The sequence below is a fragment of the Denticeps clupeoides genome, chromosome 2 (assembly GCF_900700375.1).
Source record: "Denticeps clupeoides chromosome 2, fDenClu1.1, whole genome shotgun sequence".
Classification (NCBI taxonomy): domain Eukaryota; kingdom Metazoa; phylum Chordata; class Actinopteri; order Clupeiformes; family Denticipitidae; genus Denticeps; species Denticeps clupeoides.
In genome coordinates this window covers 11,497,602-11,522,135 of record NC_041708.1, presented here as the reverse complement: position 1 = coordinate 11,522,135, position 24,534 = coordinate 11,497,602, and the positions used below count along the sequence as shown (strand labels likewise).

Here is a 24,534-nt window from a genome sequence, read left to right as displayed (position 1 = left end):
AGACGCGCATGCGCCTCAAGATATGCTTCTTCACTATTATGTGGTTGCGCTGACTAGCAAGTTAGCTAACAAATAAATAGTTTTTATCAGAATTACTGGATAACTATTGACTTAAAGTACCACCTTTGGACGCTACGTTGAATCGGTTCCTGTAATGGAGACAATAATGGAGGCGGTGGTAGAGTTATTAGCAGTGTCTGGCTAAGAATGTTTACGTTTCATAGGAAGCGACTATAGTCCCACTGAAGTTGCTGTTAAAATGGTGACCAGCCTTTTTCATTAAAGGTAAATAAAAGCCTGTATGCCTGTAAATGTCAGTATGTAGTCGCTTTATTTTTTGCTTAGCTTGTTTATCGTGGTTCAGCAGCAGCAGTATCAACTGCAGCAAACAGCAATTAGCCCTTATGATTGATACATTGATACACCACAGATGTTGAATACAGCTGTTTTTAACATTTTCTTTAATAATATAATGAAAGTACAGCAGAATGGAGAAGCCCCCGTTCAGACAGAACCAGGTGTGCGGTTCTTGGGCGCTGAAGGAACGGCTCGGCACCGGCGGGTTCGGCCATGTTTACCTTTATCAGCATATGGTCAGTAGTTTCGTTAATCAATAATAATAAACCTTCCACTTAATGCAACATAATAGAAAAAAAATTCTCTTAATTGATTATGCATCCGAGTGTGTTTTTTGTTATTATTTTTTCAGGAGACCTCTGAGAAAATTGCTGTAAAACTCTGTCGGTTGGAACTGAATGCCAAAAACAAGGACAGATGGAGTCGGGAAATTCAGATCATGAAAAAGTTTGTTGGCAATCACTTTTCTAACTTGCTCACTTATGGGAGAAAAACGGTTAAGTCCAAATCATTGCAATATGTTGTTATTTGTTTCATCTCAGTTGCACCATAAGTAGGCATAATTGAATATTATTCCACAGTTAGACAGCCATGTGAAAAGTTGCTGCCTCAATGTTGATATAATCATAGTAGATAAAATTGCTTAAACTAGATTACATTTATATTATTACTTATTCTCAAATTTGTTTTTGAGTGTCATGATATATCTCTGAAGTTTTCATCATTATTTTAAAGGTAGATGTTAGTGTAGTTACATTTTGCACAATAGTAGGGACAATTTTTTAGGATGTACAATTCAGCTCATGTATTTACTAACCATTTCCCATATTATTGCCCAGTCATTGCCCAATTAAAAGCTCTGTCACATACACAGGTTGGAAAATGTGAACGTGGTGACTGCCAGAGATGTACCAGAAGAGATGAAGCATATAGCACTTAATGATTTACCACTTTTAGCCATGGAGTACTGCTCCAAGGGAGATCTGCGTAAGGTAGCCAAAAGTACCTAATTCTGAAGTCATGTTTATTACCGTTGTGGTTGGTCTGTTGTTTATTTATTTGTTTATTGTTCACAGCTGCTAAGTAGACCCGAAAATTGCTGTGGACTGAAAGAAAGTGAAGTTCTGTCTTTACTCAATGATGTGGGTAAGATGTTTAAAATTTTATCGGGAGCAGATGACCTTTTGGTAGAACCTTTTGGGCTTTTTCCAGCTCGGAACAAATGTAGTTCAAGGAATGCAGTTTTTGTGGAACTCTTTTATATTTTGCGCCCCCTGTGATTTTCCCACTTGCTGCACTTTTAAGGTATGCAACGTTTCAAAATATAACAATAACCTTATCATCTAGGGCTTTCACAGGTGTGAAAGTGCATGATGGATTTACACATGTACTTTGACCCCAAGCTGAAAGGCTATATTAATGTATATTAAATCATTCACTGTATTTTCATTTTGAAAATTTTTATTCTGAAATGTTGCATATCAAGTAGAAGAGAGGCTGTACAAGTTTACACATAAATCACTTTGTGTTAGTGGAGGTGCTAATTATACTCAGTTTTAAAAAAGCATGTGTCCATGGAGTCATGTGTGTCAGCACATAGTTTACTTTTTCTTCCCGCCAATGCAACATTATTCATAATTGTTCATCAGAGGGCTCTGTTTTTGCACTTATGCATGGCACAAGGCAGGTTCACTAGGCACAAACCTATTTTGAAGTAGTGTATCACTTTAGTACATTAGTTGGACATAAGTCTTTCAAAATTTGTGGTGGCCTACTTGTGAATTTAGTGAGAAGACATCACAGGAATGCATCAGATGTCCAGAGAAACTGGAGCCAGGAGGTTTTGCTTCATGCTAAAACATAGAACAAAGAGGCAATGGTTAATGGACCCAGCAGAACCTAAAAAGGTCTGTCATAAACAGGACATATTGGACGTGTCCAAGCACACTTCATGCAAGCACTCTCCAATTTTGAAGACTTGCAGACTTTGCCTGCTGTTACTCCTTGACTCATTCTGTCCTATCTTGGACTGCTTTGCTGTCTTTCATATCATGGGGCGTTGTTTCCAGTGTCAAGTGGACACAGAAACAAACAAAATGCTTAGGCAAGAACGTGTGGCGCGACACTGATGCATCATCACTATGTTGATTCAGACCAGTGACCCAAAGACGTGAAAGTAGGAAAATTTACAAAACAAATCAGTCATAAGTCATCACTAAAGCTATAAAGCCTGGACGTAATAAAGTGCGTCATTTGTGAATGAAGTAATTAGTGAATTATTCATTTCATCTCTGGTTCTGAAGGTTTTGTTTAAGAGCTGTGAACACCCAGTGTTTCAGGTTGTTCAATCTTTTTTGATTGTTCAAAGCTTGATAACACCGTAAAAAGAAAAAAAACATCTTTTAAATGTATTAGAGTCAAGTATATTTGTATGTGTCCTAATGAGTTTGGATGAGCAGATCATTTTTCTCATTAAATATTAATTTGTTATTGTGCTAGATTTGTGTAAAATAATCAATGAAAATACTTTATGGATATGTTGAGGTTTCTGTTTTGAAATCATGGTACCTACATTGTTAAAGATCATGCGTACATTGCTGTCAACATATTAATAATCAAAAACAATCCAAAATGAATGTGGCTTATCTAAATGATCTTTTGCATATCAAAAGTGACTATTTGTGAGAGCAGAATCATCCTCATCACCCTGCCATACAGATGTATGAATTGTAGAATGATGTACAGATCATTCTAGATGTTCTTGCAGGTCTTTGTAGGTGATCTGTAGGTTGTCTAACCATTCTCATAATGCTCTAAATAGACACCACTATTTGTCTTGGCCTGCCAGACCTCTGTTTAACAGCCACTGTTGGCCTGTGGCCTTCCATTTCCTGATTACAGGCCTCAAACATTCAGATATTTTGAGAGTTGCTTGAGTCCAAGAAGCACAACTTGGAATTAAATACCTTTTCTCATGATTGGACACACCTGTCTATGTTTAAGGCTAATCCAACCAATCCAACCAACTAATCAGTACTGAGCAATTACAGAACTTCAAATCAGAAAAATTGCAAGGATAACCAGACACTTGGTCTAATTTCATACAATTATATACTCTCTCTCTCTCTCTCTCTCTCTCTCTCTCTGAGTACTGCAGAGTTTCTTTGTCCAGGAAACTCTGCAGTACTCAGATGTTATCTTTTTGTCACTTTTATCTATTTTGGTGAAACAGAGTAAATAAAGTAGATATAGATATACTAACGGTAATCTAAAAAAATTGGAGAGTCAACAAAAAAGAAATAGCATCAGGTGATTGCATAGGTTTATTTCGCTCATAAATAATTATCCATATAAATTATATGGATAATTAATTGCTTAATTGTATTAATATAATTGAACACATTGTCTGAAGGCAGATGTGGCAGTGAAACGAGGCAACTGTTTAAAGGTTGATGTGGTGAATGTGACCAGGAAGTGAAGATTCACCAGTATTCACTTTATTTAGATCCATACCTAGAGCCTTTTATAGATTGTCCACAACCTTTTTTGTTTCTTCTTCCTCAATCAGGATTAAATAGGACAACGTTTGCATTGTTTGCCATTACAGCTGCCAATAATGTAGTCAAATCAAATTTTTTATGCAAACAAGCAGTTATCTCATATAATTTATTTATAACATGAGCACATGTGACTCAAAATAAATAAGTAAATAAACATAGTAAGATAGTTTGTACCCCGCTGAAGTTGATTGGCCGATTGCATGCTATATGAAAGTCACCTAGAGCTGTGAAAAATAACACTTTCAATCTTATGTTTGCATTTTAAACATGAAATACTATATATTAATTTTGTATGAAAAATTGCACAAATTGGTTATTTAATTTTTCCCGCAAAAGCCACATGTTCTGCTGCATCACTTCACAGGTAGAACTACTGATGGTTCATATAAGGTTCCTACTTGATGTGCTTGGGATTTTTCATCAACAGGGTCAGGTATTCAGTACCTACATGAAAACAAGATCATTCACAGAGACCTGAAACCGGAGAACATTGTGCTTCAGGAGATCAATGGAAAGGTTGTTCACCTTCGTATTATGATCACATATTTAGTTTTTTGCAGCTCTGGATAGAGACCATTTTCTATTTATGCATCCGTTCCTGTTTCCCTGCAGCTTGTTCATAAGATTATAGACCTGGGCTATGCCAAAGACCTGGATCAGGGCAGCTTGTGTACTTCATTCGTTGGCACATTGCAGTACCTGGTAAGAAAGATCCTTTCAAAAATATGTATTACCTGCATAAACATTTTGTTTCTTTTGTTTATGCAAATAATCCACAGCATCAGTATGTATTGCTGCAAGCACAGTTCAGTGGGGTGGTAGTAGCCTAGGGAATAACACGTAACCACCTTACTGTTTAGAGATTGAAATTTGTTTCCCTATAACAATTGAAACACTAATTTGAGGAAATTGACATAAACACTATTGAGTAGGGTTTACGTGCAATTACATTCATGACTAATTAACTTTGGCCTTAACTCTTTGCCCTTCGGCTTCTACCATTAGCGGTTGCCAAAGCAGGTCAGCTGGGCTGGTTGTCCGCACAATTCACCTGGCAAAAGTTTTATACTGAATGCCCTTCTTTACACAAGCCCTTCCCATTTAGCGGGCTTTGGACAGGCACCAAATACACTGCCATGTGTATCCCCACTTGACATAAGCAACATAATATGCTGATCCTTTGGTGCAGAACTGCAATTTTCCATTGAGCAACAATGGTAGTGTCATGAGTGATATGTTCTTGATTAATTTGTCTCCTGTAACCACCTACTGTAACTAGAAATGTGGAACTTTTCATATGCTGTTTTAGTAAGAGGTCTGCGTGGTATGGTGTATATGAGATATCTTAATTTTTTTTCTAGCAGTTAGCAGTTTTCTCTCCTGAGCATTAGATGAGTGCTGTAGCAGCTTTAATCTTTCTTTCAAAACTTCACCTCATAATAAATAATATGTTGCTTGTCAAATGTCTGTGAATGATGTGATGTGAATGGTGCTTTCAGAAGGGTTTAATTCTTTGTCCCAGGCCCCAGAGCTCTTTGAGAACAAGCCCTACACAGTGACTGTGGACTACTGGAGTTTTGGCACAATGGTTTTCGAATGCAGCTGTGGCTTTCGTCCCTTTCTGCACAACCTGCAACCTGTTCAATGGTGAGGCTATCGCGCCATTTCATATGAAAGCAAACAGCACATCGGTTTGATTTCTGGTGAAATACTATGAGGAACTACAGTCATTCTGTTCTCAGTGAACCTTTGGTGATATGAAGTAAACTTTAATTTACAAGCCTGACCTTCCTGGATTGTGATGTACCTTTAATTACTACCAGCTACTTCTAGGCTGTTAACCCTTGTTTGATTAAGTCATGTTAACACTGTGTTATAAGTAAGGTTATTGCTTGTAAAGGCATCTAATGTAATTGTATGTTTAGTTTTGACTTAAAATCATAAAACTGGGAAGAGTTGCCCCGCCCCCTGACATCACCCATGCATCTTGCGTCTGAATTTATGCAAACACCACTTTTTATAACAGTAAATCTGACTTGACCAGGTTTGTAACTAATCTTCTGTTCTCAAACCCTTTATTCAATAGTCACTGTGCTTCACCTAATGGAGCTTGATTGCCTTCATTTGAATGATCATAAGCACAAAACATTGAACATCAGACAAATGAAAGATATTCTGTTAAATTTATGCAAGAGCTCTCTTACAAAACATTAGGATCATACTAAATAACTACTTTTGCTTTTGGTACTTTTGAAGGCAAATACTTTTGTACTTTAACTCAAGGTGTTTTAAAAGAAGACCTTTTATTTTTTTCAAAATTGTACCTTGTCAAGTACACAACTTGTGCACTTTGTTCAGCACTGCTCAGTGCTGAAAATGGATTCCTAGGACTCCATTTTCCACATATACAAGTTAAGCAAATCAGTCTATAGTTGGACTGAATTCTTGAATATGAACATTATATTGCATGCTTCCAGCTCCAAACAAATGTTTTTACTGCATGTGTAATTTTTCACACGGAAGATTCTTTTTTGTCCTGTTTTTTTTCCCCTTTATTATGCTTCTAGACTAATGGAGTCATTAAATAAGTTTGTGTGAGCCTGTCAGTCTGTCATTATGGAATGTGGCATTATGTGGAATGTGATTAAACAAAGGCTGCTCTGGTATTTTACTGTTCGTAGGACAAACAAGGTGCGCCACAAAGGTCCTAAGGACATCATGGCAGTGGAGGATATGAATGGAGAAGTGCGGTTCTCCACTAGCTTGCCATACCCCAACAACTTGAGCAGGTGAGCCAAATCTTCCCAAAGACCTCCAATTGCTTTCACAGCATCCATATAAAGAAGCATTCAGGGCTTTTCCACTCATCCCATTGGTGCTACTAAACTTCTCGTTTGGTCACACCAGAACATGATTTGGATATTGCATGTTGATAACGATGGGCGGTCCATGTTTTTCTGTTCAGATCCAAACATTACTGCACACAGCAATTCTAAGTTTTTTTTTCTTAGATGTGACCCTGGCCTTTTTCATAGCTTGGTGCTTCTATCAGCAAAAAATGTAATCATGATTTATGCCATCACTGTGCACAACCCCTCACATAATGCATTATAAAATTTCACATCATTATTTCAGGTAACAAACTTAAAAGAGGGTGTATAGCTATCACGTTACATATATTTTTAAGGCCCGTTCAAATTCATGTGGCCAATTAAAGTGCTGGCTTAAAGTAACTCATTCTGGTCTTGATGCAATCCACAATGTCACATGGTACACAAATTCTTTTTTTTTTTTTTCAATGAAGAACTTCATTATTGCAAGTTTAGGTTTCTGAAATCACAAAATCACACTGCACAAAATGGCAGCAAATAAGGAAAAAATTAAAAAAGGGTCTATTTATAGAATAAAACTGGCAACAGCACAAGCAAAAAATTGATTGTTGTCTCCATCCCTACAACGGCCTGCAAATCTTGTGCTGCATCACATCAGCTGCAGATATTTAGGCTAAATTCAGAAGCTTTTGGAGGCACAGAAACAAAATCACTCTCAGACGAATCCAGTCTATATTGGCTTGGATCAGGCCATCCTCTACAATTATTGTAGCTTTTGTTTTCATGTAAAGAGTGACATGTGGCTTCAGACTGGCAGTAAATCGATACAAATCTGCAAATAGGTGGTGACACTGAGCAAAGCACTGTCCCCACACACTGCTACCCGGGTGCCTGTCATGGCTGCCCACTGCTCACCAAGGGGGATGGGTTAAAAGCAGTGGAAAGTTAAATGCATTATGTGCAGAGGGTGATGCTCAGTAATGGTGTCAACCACATTTACGTTTTGAGCCCCCCGACACTGAGCATTTGAAAAATAATTCAGTCAACCTGAGGGAAACTTTCCCTCCATAGCCACAAGTTGGTGGTGCTATATCATGGTATCAACATTAATTTATGGATAGGATTAGTGTGTCTCCACCATCAGTTCTATTCTATGCTCTAATGATCATGTGACCAGGTGAATTTTTAATTAGCTAAGTTGCAGTCTGCGATCCTGATTTACAGATTTGAAATGATTCATGTTGAATGCATATTTTTTGACACATTTTTTTTTTGAAAATCAGCGGCATATTTTTTTCATCCTATACTTCCCCAGAATTTCTAAAACTATTTTTTTCTGTCTCATTTTCTTGTGTACTAGCCAGTGGATAAAAACAAAACTGCAGAAAGGAGTAGGAAAATGATAGACTGTCAGACTTCTTTATTCTAAGAGACTTTCATAGCCAATAAACAAGATTTAAAATCATAAATTGTACAAATGTTGTTGTTCATAGCCCAGTTGTGATTATTTCTGAAAATATAATGTAATTACTAAATTATGTTATTTAGTGGGTTTATGATATTTTATGTCACTTATGCTTTGGCTGCATTACTTGAGAGTATGTTAGGGTTAGTGTGAATGGTTACCTGTGAATGTTTAGCTCCTCCCATAACATTCAACCTAGTCATTTATAAGAACTTGGAAAGCAGAATGATGCTGACGTGATTCAATCTCAGATTCTCCTGGATTGATGAATTTCTTTTGTGGCCAGGTTCTGGTGTGGAGTTCATCTGGCCAGCCTTGAGCACAGCATGTTAGGAGTTCTGAATCTTTTTATCTGTCTTCCATTTCTGCAGCACTCTCAAAGGTCTGCTTGAGAGCCTCCTCCAGCTGATGCTGAAGTGGGACCCAGTGCAGAGGGGTGGGCCAGTGAACCCTGACACCAGACAGCCTGAGTGTTTTGCTCTGCTGGACCAGATCCTCAACATGAAGGTTTGCCCTTTATACTGACAGTTTTGCTGCATAATTAAACACATTGTTTTTGCATTTTTTTTGCAGGTTATAATTCAGTGACAAGTGATAATTCTTCATCTTAGAAACATATCAAAGATGAAGAAGAACCCAATTTTACACCCAGTCATATATTCAGCATAGACCTACGTCACTAATGGAGCAACTACTCTGAAGTAGGAGCTACAATAGGTTCCTCAAAATAGTGTTTAAAGACACATAGAAAGGAGGTGGTGTTCTCAAAACACAACCAATACTATACAAAAAAATTACAAACATTCTGATTGGTGAACTAATGAATGTGCCATAAGCGAAGACATCCACAGAACTAAAGCACTGACCTGTTTGCTGTGTGCTGATTGGTCCTTTCTTTTTTTTTTTTTTTTAATGGATTGTGCAGGTGGTTCATATACTTAACTTGAAGACTACACAGTTACACTCATTCCTGCTCAGTCCTGATGAGGGGCTCCACTCTCTGCAGCAGCGAATTGAGGCAACCACTGGCATTGAGCATCTCAACCAGGAGCTCCTGCAGGAAACTGGAGTGTCACTGGACCCCAGGAAGCCTGCGGCCCAGTGTGTTCTGGATGGGGTGGTACGTTAAAAGACTTTGAAAGAATGTCTTCTCCAAATTGTCATGAACCTAGATGTGACCCTGGCCTATAATGTCATTGTAACTATGTAACCATCCAGTTTATCAACTTAACACTGTATTCTGAAATGGGTGGTAGTAGCCTAGTGGGTAACACTCGCTCTGGATAATGGCGTCTGATAAATGCTGTAAATATAAAAAATATATAGAGAAATATAAAAATATAAAATATAAATTCCCATTATGTTTTTTTTAACTATTTGTAATTTGATTTTAGTGCTAATGATGGTCCCCCTAGATACCTAAATGGTAAATCTAAGAATGGTGCTTGCTTCCACTGACATCAGTTAAACTTTTTTGTGTTTGTTTGTTTTCCAGAGAGGGTGGGACAGCTATGTTGTGTACTTGTTTGACAAAAGCCTGACTAAGTACAATGGACCCTTCACTGCAAGACCTCTACCTGAAAGCGTCAATTTTATAGGTATGGAAGTCATGCTGGAATGTTAACTTCAGGACTATGACATTTGCATTGATGGCATTTAGCAGACTGAGCAGAGTGATTTAGTTACAGGGACTGTCCCACTAGAGCAATTCCGGCTTAAGCGTCTTGCTCAGGAACACAAGGGCAGTAAATGTGGTTTGAACCAGTGAATTTGTGGTCCTCTGGCTCATGTTCCCGACCACTCTTCATTTGGCATGTTCAGTGGAGTACGATAGGGATTAAGAATGGACTGATAATGGTATTTCTATTACTAATTACTGCCACATCTGATCAGGTAAGAGCTGTTTCAGATTTTTAGTTAGAGGAATACTGAACACCCAATCAGTTAATATTTAGGGATTTTCTTGCTTTGGACTACACTTGATCAGCAGCAACATTATGTGTTAGGTGAGTATTTTCTTGCATCCCATAATGGACATCACTTTTAGCAATGTCCTGCAAGCCCCTCTATGTGAACAGAAGCTTGGACCTGGGTGTGGCCATGGGTCTATATTACCCACCAATTCACTCCAGTTTTGATCTATAGGATGATGTTCTTGATTCAAAAGTTGCAAATGGATTTTTGGTGTGCTCTTGAAATACATATGGAAACATGTAATTTTTTTATTAGATTGTGATTAGATTTGCTAATTAAACTAAATTGCAATGAACATGCATTCAGAGTAGAGCACAAGTTAATTTTATTTATCTGCTAAAATAGTATTTTTGTTAACAATAAAAAGGTAAGATTTAACTAAATTGTAGCAACATTTTGGAATTGTCGCTCCAAATTTGAATTCAAACATAGGTGTCACTTACCTTTTGCAAGATGTTGACTATGCCCAAAAACTAACCTTCTACGTAATAGAAGGGATCTGTTGCACCAGGTCTTTGACAGCAACTATTTGGGAATCTACTGTATCCCATTTTCAGCAGTGGAGCACAAGTTGAGTTTTGTAGGTGTGTTTGTTATTGGGTGTCTCTTTAACTTGGGACTGATTGTAAAGCTTGAGGGAAATTACACTGCTGATTGCTGAACATGACTGACTGTCTCAAAGACACAACTTTTAGGTCAGTCAGGGGTGCAAGAATTATTATAGGTGTTGCGATTTTGAAATCACATTTAGACAATCATGAATTCGATAAATCATTCAGCCCAATTATAAAGTGTTGATTAATAATTGTAAGTTGTCAGTGACTGACAAAACAGGATACAATTGGTGATTTTTGGAAACAAATGATATGGGACTCCAGTTAAAATTACAAACACCACCCTTGACATCACATTTTAGTGATGTCAAGTTTAGTATTTCAAATGATTTATGTTTTACCTTGGATGGTGAAGTCATGGAGAGGCCTTTTAAAAAACCTCTTTGTGTGTAACTGACATTCCATCTAAACCGCAATCCCACCAGAACAGAACTAATATTCATTCCAGCCGATTCTTCACCTCATTAGGATCTTGCTATCTTCCCGAACAACTCTCAGATCTCTCCTCCTACAAATGCACACAACCTTGGAGTAACTATAGACAACCAACTCTCCTTCTTGACCAGGCCTTTCCGCTCATGTAGATTTCTTCTCTACAATTTCAGACTGAGCTGCCCTTATCAATCAACACGGGCAGTGTTTTAAGGAAGTGGGCAGTGGTTAAGGAAGCGGCCCTGTAATCAGAAGATTGCCAGTTCGAATCCCGATCCACCAAGGTGCCACTGAGCAAAGCACCATCCCCACACACTGCTCACTGGCCGTGTGCACGGTGTGCTGTGCTGTGCTGTGTTGTGTTTCACAATGACAATCACTTCACTTCACAGGCCATCCAGATACTTGTTTAGTCCCTAGTAATCTCTCTAACTAATACAGAATACTGCAGCATGAAAGGTTTTCAACCCTCTCAAAATCTCACACACGCTCCCTTCACTGGCTCCCAGTAGTTACCTGCATCAGATTCAAAATTCTGATGCTGAACTACAATTCCAAAAATGGGGGTTGCACCATCCTATCTCAGAGCCCTTATTATACCTTGCACTGCACCTTGCACTCTTTGACCCTCCAGTACTGCTCACCTGGTCCCTCCACCGCTGAAGGTACTATACTCTTCTATCTATACTCTTCTCTGTCTTGGTGCCTGAACTGACCCCTCAAGGTCAGAACAGCACAGTCACTGAGTATTTTCAAAGGGCAGGTTAAGACCTTCCTCTTTAGAGAATACCTAGACTAACTTGTAACTTTCTTATAGTCTGACTTATGCAAGAAAAAACCTACAACAGAGTGAATAAAATGATTGTATTCGTGGATTGAGTCCTAGTGAACCAAAACCGATTACTTAATTGATGGTCACAGGAAAGCACATTGCAAGTTGCTCTGGATAAGGGCGTCTGCCAAATGCCATAAATGTAAATGCCTTAAATTCACTTATCAATAAGCTAGTTTGCTTTTCAGAAGGTATTTAAGTGACTGCTACGGTCCCTGGAACACTATCACAAAGAGATATGTAGGATTCAAGAACATACAGAGCAGCAACAGCTATTTGCATTTACATATGGATTATAAACTGCACATCTCACAGTGAGCTCAGGTCAATGATGGGAAGTTTGGGACTGTTCAGAGAGCCTCATATTTTAGCCTAGCTTATCAACACAAATTTGCCAAGTAAGGCTTAAATATGAGGCCACATATTATACATTAACAGTTGTGCCAAAAGAACTAACTTCCCATCACTAGATCAGAGGAACGGAGCAGTCATTCAAACACATGCTTACCAATGTGGTGAAGCCCCGCCCACACGAGAGAACTGTGTCAGAACTGCAAATGTAAAAATGGGGGGAGTAACTGAAAAGCCAGCATTGAAACTGAAAAAACAATCAGCGAAATTGAAAGTCCCACAAGCAAAAATTAAAAAAGAGAGAGATGTAACCAAAAACATATGTTGTCCATTTTTTTTTTACATTTTATTACATTTTTATTTTAGATTTCAACAGCTTATTTTTGTTTCCTATTTCTGGCACAAATCTGATTGCATATTACTGCAGGCTCATTCCACACTACAACATAAATATTGACAACCAAATGTCACAACTTACAGCAAACTGTAATTTATTTAAATTAAATAACAGGAATGGAACCTATACAGGGATCTCTAGAGGAAATGTAAGTGTGTGGAATGCTGTGACAATAGTTGGTCATTATACAGGGAGTGAAACAGGACAAAAAGATACAGGAGACAAAATGGCTGCCAGTTTGAAGGGGTAATAATAAGGTGCCTACAAAAACCAAGACAGCACCCAGTACTGCATTGACAATGTGAATTGACAGGCCAGGACCTGAAGGGCATAGGGGGTTGTCACAGATATATATGTGCAAGGCTTTTGAGTGCACATGCGACCTTGTTTCTCAATGTTACGACTAACATTTCACTGCCTCAGCATCGATTTTTTTCTCTAATGCTCACCTGACTAGTCATTTACAAGCCCAAGCTTGAGTAAAATTATAGGAATTAAATGCTGAAAAATCTAAATGCATCTATAAAACATATTACATGCAGCAATAAATGTACTGGCCAAGTGTCCGCTCTCCCCTGCTTAAATTTTATTTATATTTAGATTACATATCAGTTCTGTGGAGCACTTTAAGCACCAGCACATTTTCAGTAAGTTACCTTTTTTCTAAAATTGTGCTTCAATTAAAGAATTGAATTGACTAACGATCTGGTTAACAATTTACAACTCAATTTTGTCTATATGGACATCGAAATTAAAAAGTGCTCCAGTGCAAAAGGTTAGTCTAGAGCCCTGATATGATAGTTGTGCCTTTTTATGGTCACACTGTGGACTATATCTGCAGTAAAACCAAGAAGGGGAGAACACTTGCTTTATTTGTAACAGAAATGGAGATTCTCTACATATTCTTTTGGATTCTTACAAATTTACAGTCTGGTCCTGTGGCACAAATGTCCAACTATAAAGCTGTTCAACATCTGATGGTGGGCTGACCTTTGGTGATGTGCTTCCTCAACAGTTGCTCTGAACATAAACTGAGACACTTCAAAAATATCTCGATAGACCACTCTCTTGTCTTGCTTTTAGGAATGCATTTTTAAATGTATTTTATGGATTTGTTAATATGTATTAATTATCCTGTGTGATATTGTGTTATGTCTGTTGAACCGTTTCCTGTGTAGAGGCAAGAAAGTACTATTTTATTTCTTATACACAGTGCTTAGTATTGCAAGCAATTATACAGTTAAGATTCAGCCAGAGGTGACTGTTTCATTTGGATGTGCTCATGTCCAACCAGCAGTAATGTGTTGTATTTGCAGTGCGGGAGACGAAGACCCAGCTGCCCCTCAGCGCTCTGAAGAAAGTGTGGGGGGAGGCAGTGAGCTACATCTGTGGCCTGAGAGAGGACTACAGCCGACTTTTCCAGGGCCAGAGAGCTGCAATGTATGTCCCTGACACTGCCTGTTCATCTGGGTGGGGTAATAACCAGTTGCATGTAACAGTGTTATGTAATTTTTTTACCAAAAAAATGATCTGTTATGTTACTATAGGAAAAGGTTTAATTAAATTGCACCCATTTTTCAGCGTGCAACAAATCCTGTATTGTAAACATGTCTGAAGAAGAAATATATAATTTTCATTCAGAGTTAGAAATATATATGTCTTATATGCAGAAGGAGCTCAATTTCAAAATGATGCACAAAAGGTATGAAACCCGAGTTCCCTGCTGCTAAAACCTCCACACACAATAGTCAAGGACTGTAAAGTTGTTAAAGAAGCATTTGTCAAGGCTGCAGATGCTGGTTTTAAAAATCATAGATCTGGTTTTAAAAATCATAGATCTCTGAGCACAGTTTCAAGCCTATGTGAGAGTATGGCAGAAGATGTGGAGGCAAATAAAAAAATAATACACATGTGAGTGTTTCTCTCCAATTTTGATGAGTTAACTGATCTGATGAATGTTGCACTTCTTTATCTGTGTAGCAAAATATTTTTTGGAGATATGAGTGCCAAAGAAAAGCTGTTGACCATTTATAATTAAAAAGAACACACCAGATCTGTGTATGATTAAAAAGAACACACTAAAGGTGGTGTGCCAATATTTGGTACACTTTCATGGAATTTGTTAATAAGAGCTGGTTTTGATGGAAATTAAAGTCAATTTCATCAAAACCAATACTGCTCCAGCAATGGTTGTAGAGCACATGGACCTGCTTCTGTACACAGATGTTAGATGTCTAAGCAGGATTCGATTTTGAATAGTTGCTGCCCAAAACAAGATTTCCTAGAGTTTTAGAGCTAGACTTTCTGAACTTGCTGAACTTCTCAGTCACCATTTATGGCTGCTCACTGGTGGGTAAAATTCAGAGGACACATTTCATTGTGTGCACTGTGTGCTGTGCTTGCTGTGCATCATGATTACAAAACTAATTATTTTCTCTATTCCACTTGGATAGCTCTGCTTTTGGGAATGAGATTATCATACAGGCATGAACGGAGAGTTCTAGAACCTGCTTGAACAAAAGTATCCCAACCTCAGAATATCAGCCTCGAACTTGACTGCACTTATTGGATCAACCTGTTTGTGCTCATTTGCATTCTCTTATATGAAAATGATGTTGAAGCACAGATCCAAAATGACAGATTTGGAGAATTACCTGGATTTGTCTGGATAAGATGTGTACATATTAGCTATGTAGCTATTCTACTTTCACCAGTAGAAACAATTGAAGCAGGCTCATTAACCAAGATGGAGTTAACAAACTGTATCATCTTGCAACACCCCATGGAAGGCAATATGCTGGAGAAGATTGGATGCTACAGACCTGCTAGGTGTGTTTTAACATTGATCAGGTGTGGTTTACTGGGATGGAGGTGAGGAAGGGTGGAGGAACCAACCATAAAGTTTCTCACATTATTCAATGCTATTGAATGTTAAATATTTTAGTTAGCAGTGGATTATAACTGCATGATCTTAAAATGAGGCCTGAAGTCTGACCATGTGGTGGCTGTTATTATATTTATTAAATGTTTAGTACTGCTATACAAGGTAAACGCTGCCAGATTAAATGGTTAACTTTTTTAAATTATGAATGAATAATCAAATGTAATTAGTTACATTACATTTTGTCACAGGGGAGGCTAAAGGAGGAAAACCACAGACATTGTTATAAGTTCTAACACACCACAGAGAGACTGTTTATTGTATTACAATGAAGTATGGTGAAGGGGGCTTGGTCAGCGTCTTCTGGGGTTGTAACATGGCAGGGGAGGTGTATTGCAGTCTTCTGTGCTCTTGATCTTCCCGTGCTCTGTGCCGTGCGTTACGTGTTGTGCCCTGTTTTCGCTCTCTGTGAGTGAGGTGAGTGAGAGAAGGATGCGGACAGAAAGCACATGCTGGTTGCTGACCCCACGTTTTCCTATGGGGCTTCCTTGTATCAGCTCTGGGCCAGGGCCTCATGACGTGTGAACTCACTGCCAGCTGTTGCTGATTAGAGGCGGGTGACAGGGGTGCCCTGTGACAGACTGCTCCATGTCCTCCTTTTGACGCGTTCGTCTGTACCGGCTTATAGGTCAGGACTGTCTTCAGTGCCTGAAAGGGCAGTGGTGGCCTGGCGGTTAAGGAAGTGGCCCTGTAATCAGAAGGTTGCCGGTTCAAATCCCGATCTGCCAAGGTGCCACTGAGGTGCCTCTGAGCAAAGCACCGTCCCCACGCACTGCTCCCCTGGCGCCTATCATGGCTGCCCACTGCTCACTCAGGGTGATAGGTTAAATGCAGAGGACAAATTTCACTGTGTGCACTGTGTGCTGTGTATCACGTGACAATCACTACACTTTGAAATGCCTGTTCCACTGGCTCGTCTCTGGGAACCCTATTTTTGTTTTATCGGACAGGACAAACTCTTGAAATTGATGACCTCATCCACCGGCTGCTGGAAGGAGGCTGGGACCCCATGTTCTACAAACTAGAGAGTCAGGTGCTGCCAGTGCCCACTAGAGAAATTGAACGTCATTTTGTCCTGAGGGGAAGGGGTCAGTGGCACCTGCCAGTTGCCTTTGGGGCAGTTGTGGATTAGTGGGTATGGAAATGGACCTGTAATCAAAAGGTTGACTGTCCGAATCCTGAACCACCTAGGTGCCACTGATGTGACACTGAGCAAAGCACCGTCCCTGCACTCTGCTCCCCAGGTCCTCTCATGGCTGCCCACTGCTCTCAAGAGTGATGGGTTAAAAGCAGAGGACACATTTCGTTGTGTGCATCGTGTGCTGTGTGTTTCACAATGACAATCATGTCACTTTCACTTCTCTTCACTTGAAGCTGAACTCTGCACCACCCAGTCTTTCTATCACTTTATGGGGTAGTTGTTGAATCATGAGGCCTCATTAAGCTTGCGGAAGTCAGAGGTGATACATACCATCTGGCTTTGGCACCATGACCACCGGGCTGGACCAGGGACTATGGCTCTCCTCAATGACCCCCATGGAGCGCATCCGTTGTCGATAGCAGTGCGATGGGCCTCATGCACCTTGCTGATGTGCACTGTCATGATGTGAGTCCTCCCAGTCATAGAGGAAAAACATCACTGAACTGATCTACGAGCTCTTTTACCTCCTGACATTTGTGTCCATTCAGCTGGTCTCTGAGCCGGATGTCCAGCCAGCTGTTGCCTTCAGTCATGGGGACTCCCCAGACTGACACCAGATCATTTCTTTTGGTGGTTGATGTGGTTCTGCATATTCCACTGGCCTGAACCAGTCTTCACAATCACCACATAGGGTCCCGGCAAGTGGGAAGAATTTTTTAGGTTGAGAACCAGGTCACCTGGTTGAAGCTCCCTTGGTTAGAACAGTCAGTTGAATAGCAGTTTCTGTGCCTCTCTTCATGTATTTCCGGGGCTTCCTTCAGGTGCTTGCGTACCAGAGGCCTGACCTTTTGGATCCGTTCCTCCATCTCCTGAATGTGCTCAGTGGTCATCCTGAAGGGTCAGGTGCCCTCGTCCAAGAGCCTACATGAACTTCTTCTAAACTGGCACTCAAAGAGGAGCTCAAAGAACCAATTTTCAATCTTATCCAGGGTGTTCCGCCCTCCCAGGTGGCCCCAAGGGGATGGGAGTGGGCGATGAACATTACCTGTTTTTGCTCTTGGGGCCACCAACACCTATGGGAACACCCCTCCTTTGTAGCACATAGTGTAGTGGCGGCAATTGGCCCCAGCTCTGCCACTCCTCATTCGCTACCAGAGCCTGTGCCCAACAATGGTAGAGGTTGTCATCTTCCTTTTGGGCTTTTAGGAAGGAGGGCTTTCATTGGACCTGCTGGAAAAGTTCACAAAGAGGGTTAATGGCGAAATGGGGCTAACCTTTTTCGCCTGCTTCCTCTAACGGCCCTTCGTTGAGGAATACAGGCCGGGCTTGTTCAGGCTTCAGGAATCATCGGCGGCAACATTGGGGTGGGGTTTCAGTCAGTCTGCCCCTTTAATAGGTCTTCAATGCCTGGATAATCTCAGCCCAGCCCCCTGGACTCAGGTCACTGCTACTGTCTGTGGGTCTACACTGTCGGTCCAGGGTGTAGTGTCCGGCCAGTTCAGAGTAATCCCATTTTCTGAGTCTAAGGTGGCAGTGACCCGATGGCTGTTGATGGGGACCTGCAAAGGCTGTGACATTTTATATAGTAATTGAAATAGTTACACTACTGTAACAAATTACATTTCCAAAGTAATCTTTCCAGTATTGCTGTTCATGCAGAAATAGGGATGTAACAATCCACTTAACATTTTTTATATTTTTCATAATTTTATGTACACTGTATGATTTACACAATTACAGAGTGATTAGCTAAATGGCTGCTGAAAATGCCTGATCTGACATGTGACTCAGTGGGCAGACATATGACTGGGGTGCTAGTGTAGATTATCTGCAATGTACACATGTCGCACATGTACATTGATTATGGCTTTTTGTGCATAATTTGTATATTATGGCTGTTTATATCTGTGTTCTTATCCTCTTCTCTTTGATTTCTTTGAAGGCTGAGCCTGTTGCGCTACAACACCAACCTGACACGCTTTAAGCATGTGATGTTCTCAGTGTCCCAGCAGCTGAAGGCCAAGCTGGATTTCTTTAAGAGCAGCATTCAGTATGACCTGGAAAAATACAGTGACCAAATGCAGTATGGGATCTGTGAGTTTCTTCTACATTCCTACTCCACAACACACTTTTCTTGTAGTATTAGAATTATTTTGGATATTTCTGCATGCTGTAGAGCAAAATGGGATGGTGATTGAATCACGTGGGGTTATTTACTCATTGCCCATATTTTAAGATTACAATTTGATGGTAAAGGTCTTGATTGTATGTTATTTGCTATTTTTGTTATTTAATTTTTTTCCTTTTTTGTGTATGTGTGTTTTTTGTGTGTTGTGTGTATGTGTGCTCTAGCTTCTGAGAAAATGTTGAAAGCATGGCAGGACAATGAGGAAAAGGCAGCAGCATTTGCCCAGGTATGGAGCCCCCCATTCATTCATTCATGAGATCTTCTGGAACCAGTTCTTGTCATATTAACATTGATAATATAGTCACATAAGCCTTCCCTAATGAACAAAGCAACTAATAAGTAACATTGATTGTTGTTGTGAACATTTAGGTGGCAGAGGTTGGACACCTGGATGAGGAAATCATGGCTCTGCACTCTGAGATTGTCGAGCTGCAGAGGAGCCCTTACGCCCGTCGCCAGGCAGAAGTCATGGAGCAACTGTGAGTGTGTCATTTAATTGTACCCCCCTCTGGTACACTTATGTCTGATTCATCTTTTTCTGATCCAGTGAGGAGAACGCAATTGAGCTCTACAAGCAGTTGAAAGCCAAATGCAAAAGTAAGACATGATGACTTATCTGCTGGGGGTTTCACTTTTGTTTGCTATAATTTGTAAATCTGTTGTGTTTTTTTATTATTATTTGCGTTTGTGTGTTCTAGTGCCAGACCCTCAACATGGCTACAGTGATAGCTCTGAAATGGTGAAGGTGATCATACAGACAGTACAGAACCAAGACCGTGTTCTAAGAGAGCTTTACACTCATCTCAGGTACAGTCAGTCACACACAGTCATACACAGTCTCCTTCCATACAGGCCTTCAATACATTTAGCTCTTTTGTCCACAGCAAAATTTTGCTTAGCAAGCAGAAGATCATCAACCTCTTCCCTAAAATTGAGAGGACGCTTGAGAGCATTAAGGAGGCTGAAAACACAGTCATGCAGATGCAGATGAAGAGACAGAGGGAGTTTTGGCACCTGCTAAAGATTGCCTGTGTAAGTGACCACTTGCATACACCAGCTTAAGTCTCATGTATAGTTATAGAATCATAACGCCACTTGCCATTGCTGTATTTTTGTTTTTCAGTGAAAGTATTCAAGTATTCAATTTATTAAACAGTCTGTCCAGTCCACCAGAATTGTGCATGCTGTTTATTGTATATGAGTGTTTGTGTAACCGAATGTGAATTTTGCAAAGGTGTTTCACAATACTTTGTGTAACAACAAAGCATGGTGTTATTTCTGGAAAGATGCATATGGATGATATTTCTCTCATTTCATTAAACATTATACCTCCTGTAGTTCAGCTCTCTTGCTGCATTTGCTGCATTTCATTTTGGAAGCTGAGAAGAATGGTTTAAAAGCGTTGTGGTCACTGAATGTGAATTTGGATGCTCTCTTTCTACAGGCCCAGAATTCCAGCCGAGGATCTATTGCCACAGGCTCTGATATGGGTGGATCCCTGCACCTCTCCACCTGGGCCTGCAGCCCATCGCCACACCAACAGCTCACCCCGTGCCCTCCGCAGCAGCTCTGCTCCCTCCCTACACCCCAGGACAGGTGAGCAATCACACATGCACTTATTTGACTGCACACATCATAATTTTATCAATACCACTTAACAATTCGGGTGCCAAACTCTTTCTTATTGATTTCTTCTCTTGCAAGGAGTAAGCTATTTTAAGAGGAAGACATTACTTCATTAACAGCAAATAACAAAGATTAGTGATGGGCATGCTTATGAGAAATTGATTTGAAAAACTGCAGGGTGAACATGGATAAAAACATACATGTAAATGATCAAGTGATTTAATTAATGTGTGATTTTTTTTGGTTGTTTCTCATCCATCATTTATCACTCACAACACAAAATTGCCTTTTATAATTAAAAGAAACCTATTTAACAAAGATCTTTGATAAAATGAAGGCAACAAAAATACATTTCATTTGGGATACAGTGATGATCAATTGATTTTTTTTAAGAACATTTTGGTTTTATATTTTTGTGACTTCTTTGCCATACCGTCTTACTACACCTCTTTTTTGAGGCTTTTGCTTCAAACTATGAATACATACTGGGAGTTTCACCTTTATATATAATTTTTTAAGTGTGTGTGTGTGTGTGTGTATATATGACTGCATCACCAGAGCTTCTGGGATCTCACTGGTTAAAACAAACATAAATCATAATCTCTTAATAAACTGATAAAGGTACAAGTGCCATCTTGTACAATATTAAAAACTTTTTATAATTTAAACCACCAAAAATAAGATCTCTTTCAATATCTTCACAGCCTGACATGAAAATCTCACATCTGGTGAGATTTTCTCACCAGATGGGGGGGTGAGGTGTCATAAGATGAGGAATGCTGACAAAGTTGCTTTACTGTACTTATACTACATTTTTCCACTGGCAGAAAGTACAGAAAGCATTTTTTCTATGATAAAATCATGATTAAAAGATCTAAATATGTTCCGCCAATCATATACTTATCATATAACATTGACTATATTGTTTAAATGAAACAGGAAACAAGTGCCACTGGTGAAGACAGCTTATCCCAAGCTAAGCCTCTCCATGTTCTAATAATATGTAATTATTGAAGTGCAGCCTGCTGTTAATGCTGTTTTGTTGCTTTCATTTTAGTGAGTCTGTTAGTCATTTATTGGAGGAAAACCAGAAATACCTGGACCAGCTTACAAGTCTGCTGCAGGAGTCGACAGAGGAGAAACCGGAGAGGATCATGGTAGGTGTTGCATTCATAATTAATTAGTGTACATTGTCTCCATTCTCAGTTCTGTCTGACTATGCTCTGCTTCTAACAGACACCTTCTCTCTCTCTCTCTCTCTCTCTCTCTCTCTCAGGATCAGGATTGGAGCTGGACAAAATATGAATCCTTAATCTCAAAAGCACAGCATATATAAGTTTTTAAATAACACAAAATTATCATAGGGGTTTTTGGTAATACTTTTATACTTCAGCTCAGTTCATTTATTGTATATTTCAAAAAGTGGTGTTTATTTTAAATAAGCAAGCAAACCACCTTAAGCATTTTAGCCTTGATGTAGTCATATACTCAAATTTATGTAGTCTTTGTTCAGTCTGCTTTTGACCTTGTAGATGCTCTCTGATGTGCTGCTGCTGATGTTTTTCAGGAGAAATCGGGGCACTGTTTTGAAGTGATTTCTAATTGGTTTCTATTTTTTAGAAGTGCACTTTAATGAACTGTTCTGAGTGTGTACATAGAATTATCATAATGACTATGAATGTCAACCAAATGCTCTGATGGTTAACAGACATTTAAATTGTTGTTCCGAATGGAAAATGTGTGTAGATTTACATAATTAGTGATGAACACGTAAGATCTGATGAATAGTATTTCTAAATTCACATTTACTATTGAAGAAAACATTTAAACACACAAAGTGTGGGTTAACATGATCACTTCAGCTATAAAACTATTGTTATGGTGAGGTGTGTCTCTGTGTTGTTTTTTCCCAATGATTCGTTTCGCAGAAGGTGTATCAATAAAACCACTTTAGACAAAATGAGATAAATAAGAAGAATTGATGAGCCAATCATGCTTTCCCCGGGTTTGTTATAAACCAGCAAAGATGAAATCAGCTAAAAGTGGATTCAAGTATTGATTGTGAAGTATTTAAAGTATTTGGAATTCAGGGCTCAGCATGGCAGTGGTTTGCTTCCTACCTTGATGAGCGATCTTACCAAGTGACTTGGAAAGGATCCACCTCTACCTCACGCAGACTCTCCACTGGTGTCCCTCAAGGCTCGGTGCTAGGTCCTCTCCTTTTCTCCCTGTACACAAGATCACTTGGTGAGGTCATTTCCTCACATGGATTATCCTACCACTGCTATGCTGATCTACATGCTGCTTCCAAAATCTCTGCATGTCTAACCGACATCTCGTCTTGGATGTCAGCCCATCACCTCCAACTCAAACTAATATTCATTCCAGCAGATTCTTCACCACATCAGGATCTTGCTATTTACCTGGACAACTCACAGCTCTCTCCTTCTACAACAGCCTGCAACCTTGGCGTAACAATAGACAACCAACTCTCCTTCTCGACTCACATCAGCAACCTTTCCCGCTCATGTAGATTCCTTCTCTACAATATAAGACGAATCCGCCCTTATCTGTCAACCCAGGCCACCCAACTACTGGTTCAGTCCATAGTAATCTCAAGACTGGACTACTGCAACTCCCTTCTAGCTGGTCTACCACTATGTACCATCCGACCTCTACAACTCATACAAAATGCAGCAGCATGACTGATCTTCAACCTTCCCAAATTCTCCCACACCACCCCTCTGCTACGCTCCCTCCACTGGCTCCCAGTAGCTGCATGCATCATGTTCAAAATACTGATGCTGGCCTACAAAGCCAAACATGGAGTAGCACCATCCTACCTCACAGCCCTTATTACACCTCGCACTGCACCTCGTATACTCCGAGCCTCCAGTACTGCTCGCCTGGTCCCTCCATCACTAAAGGTAAAAGGAAGACACTCATCTAGACTCTTCTCCGTCTTTTCCTCTCAGTGGTGGAATGAACTTCCCCTCAAGGTCAGAACAGCTCAGTCACTGAGCACCTTCAAACGACAGCTCAAGACCTTCCTCTTTAAAGAATATTTAGATTAAATTGTAACTTTCTTATTGTCGAACTTGTGTACAGAATCTACAACAGAGTGAATAAAAAGATTGTATTCATAGTTGGGGTCCTAGTGAACCAGAATTGATCTCTTCATCGATGGTAACTTGAATGCACGTTTTAAGTCGCTCTGGATAAGGGCGTCTGCCAAATGCCATAAATGTAAAATGTAAATTTAGCACTTAAAGCTGATCCTAATGTGGAGTGGAGCCCATGTTGAAATGCATACAGTAGTCCCCTAGTGTTCCAAAGAGACATGAGTAATCACCTGTATGTTTTCCATAAAAATAATCTAAATGAAAAGACCGATTAGTAATGTAATCTTGGAAGCTCTTGGAGATTTCTTCTGATTTTGGGTTAATTATAACTATAGTTTAACTGTAACTAGTTTTATTTGCTATGATGACACATCACTGTACATTGTAACACTACACTGGAAACAAATTTAAGGGAACCGGCTGCAAAGCATATTTAAGTTCCCTCAAAAAAACTTTTTTTTTTTTTTTTTTTACAGTGTACAACCTACAGCAGTGGACCCATCATCATGCCAAATCTACCAATCGGATAACTCTGTCTGTCTGTGAGGCACCAGTGTTCGGTGGAGTTGGCTGACATGCATGCGGGAGCATCCATAATTTTATATCAGAAGCTGGATCAACTGCTAACGGAGAACCTAAAATAAGACGGAGGAAAATTAGCATTAAACCAGTTTATTAATGTCCTTCTAATAAACAATCATAA

The 24,534-nt window shown here is 39.6% G+C and overlaps 1 protein-coding gene across 3 annotated transcripts; it reads left to right on the top strand.

Annotated features, from left to right (window-relative positions):
• chuk (component of inhibitor of nuclear factor kappa B kinase complex) lies at positions 1–22,594 on the top strand. Of its 3 annotated transcripts, none has more exons than XM_028969942.1 (22): positions 1–285; positions 485–593; positions 710–804; positions 1,232–1,349; positions 1,434–1,503; positions 4,345–4,433; positions 4,530–4,619; positions 5,440–5,564; positions 6,599–6,706; positions 8,585–8,720; positions 9,139–9,333; positions 9,709–9,811; positions 14,130–14,253; positions 18,838–18,989; positions 19,248–19,309; positions 19,453–19,562; positions 19,631–19,680; positions 19,782–19,890; positions 19,968–20,115; positions 20,528–20,679; positions 21,767–21,866; positions 21,986–22,594. In XM_028969942.1, exons 2-22 carry the CDS (start codon positions 489–491, stop codon positions 22,043–22,045), a joined length of 2,301 nt encoding a protein of 766 aa, XP_028825775.1. In that variant the 5' UTR covers positions 1–285; positions 485–488; the 3' UTR covers positions 22,046–22,594. The 3 variants fall into 3 exon arrangements, with proteins under 3 accessions (XP_028825775.1, XP_028825774.1, XP_028825776.1); XM_028969941.1 differs by having other exon boundaries at positions 480–593; XM_028969943.1 differs by lacking the exon at positions 21,986–22,594 and having other exon boundaries at positions 480–593; positions 21,649–21,774.
• Positions 22,595–24,534: the final 1,940 nt, after the last annotated feature.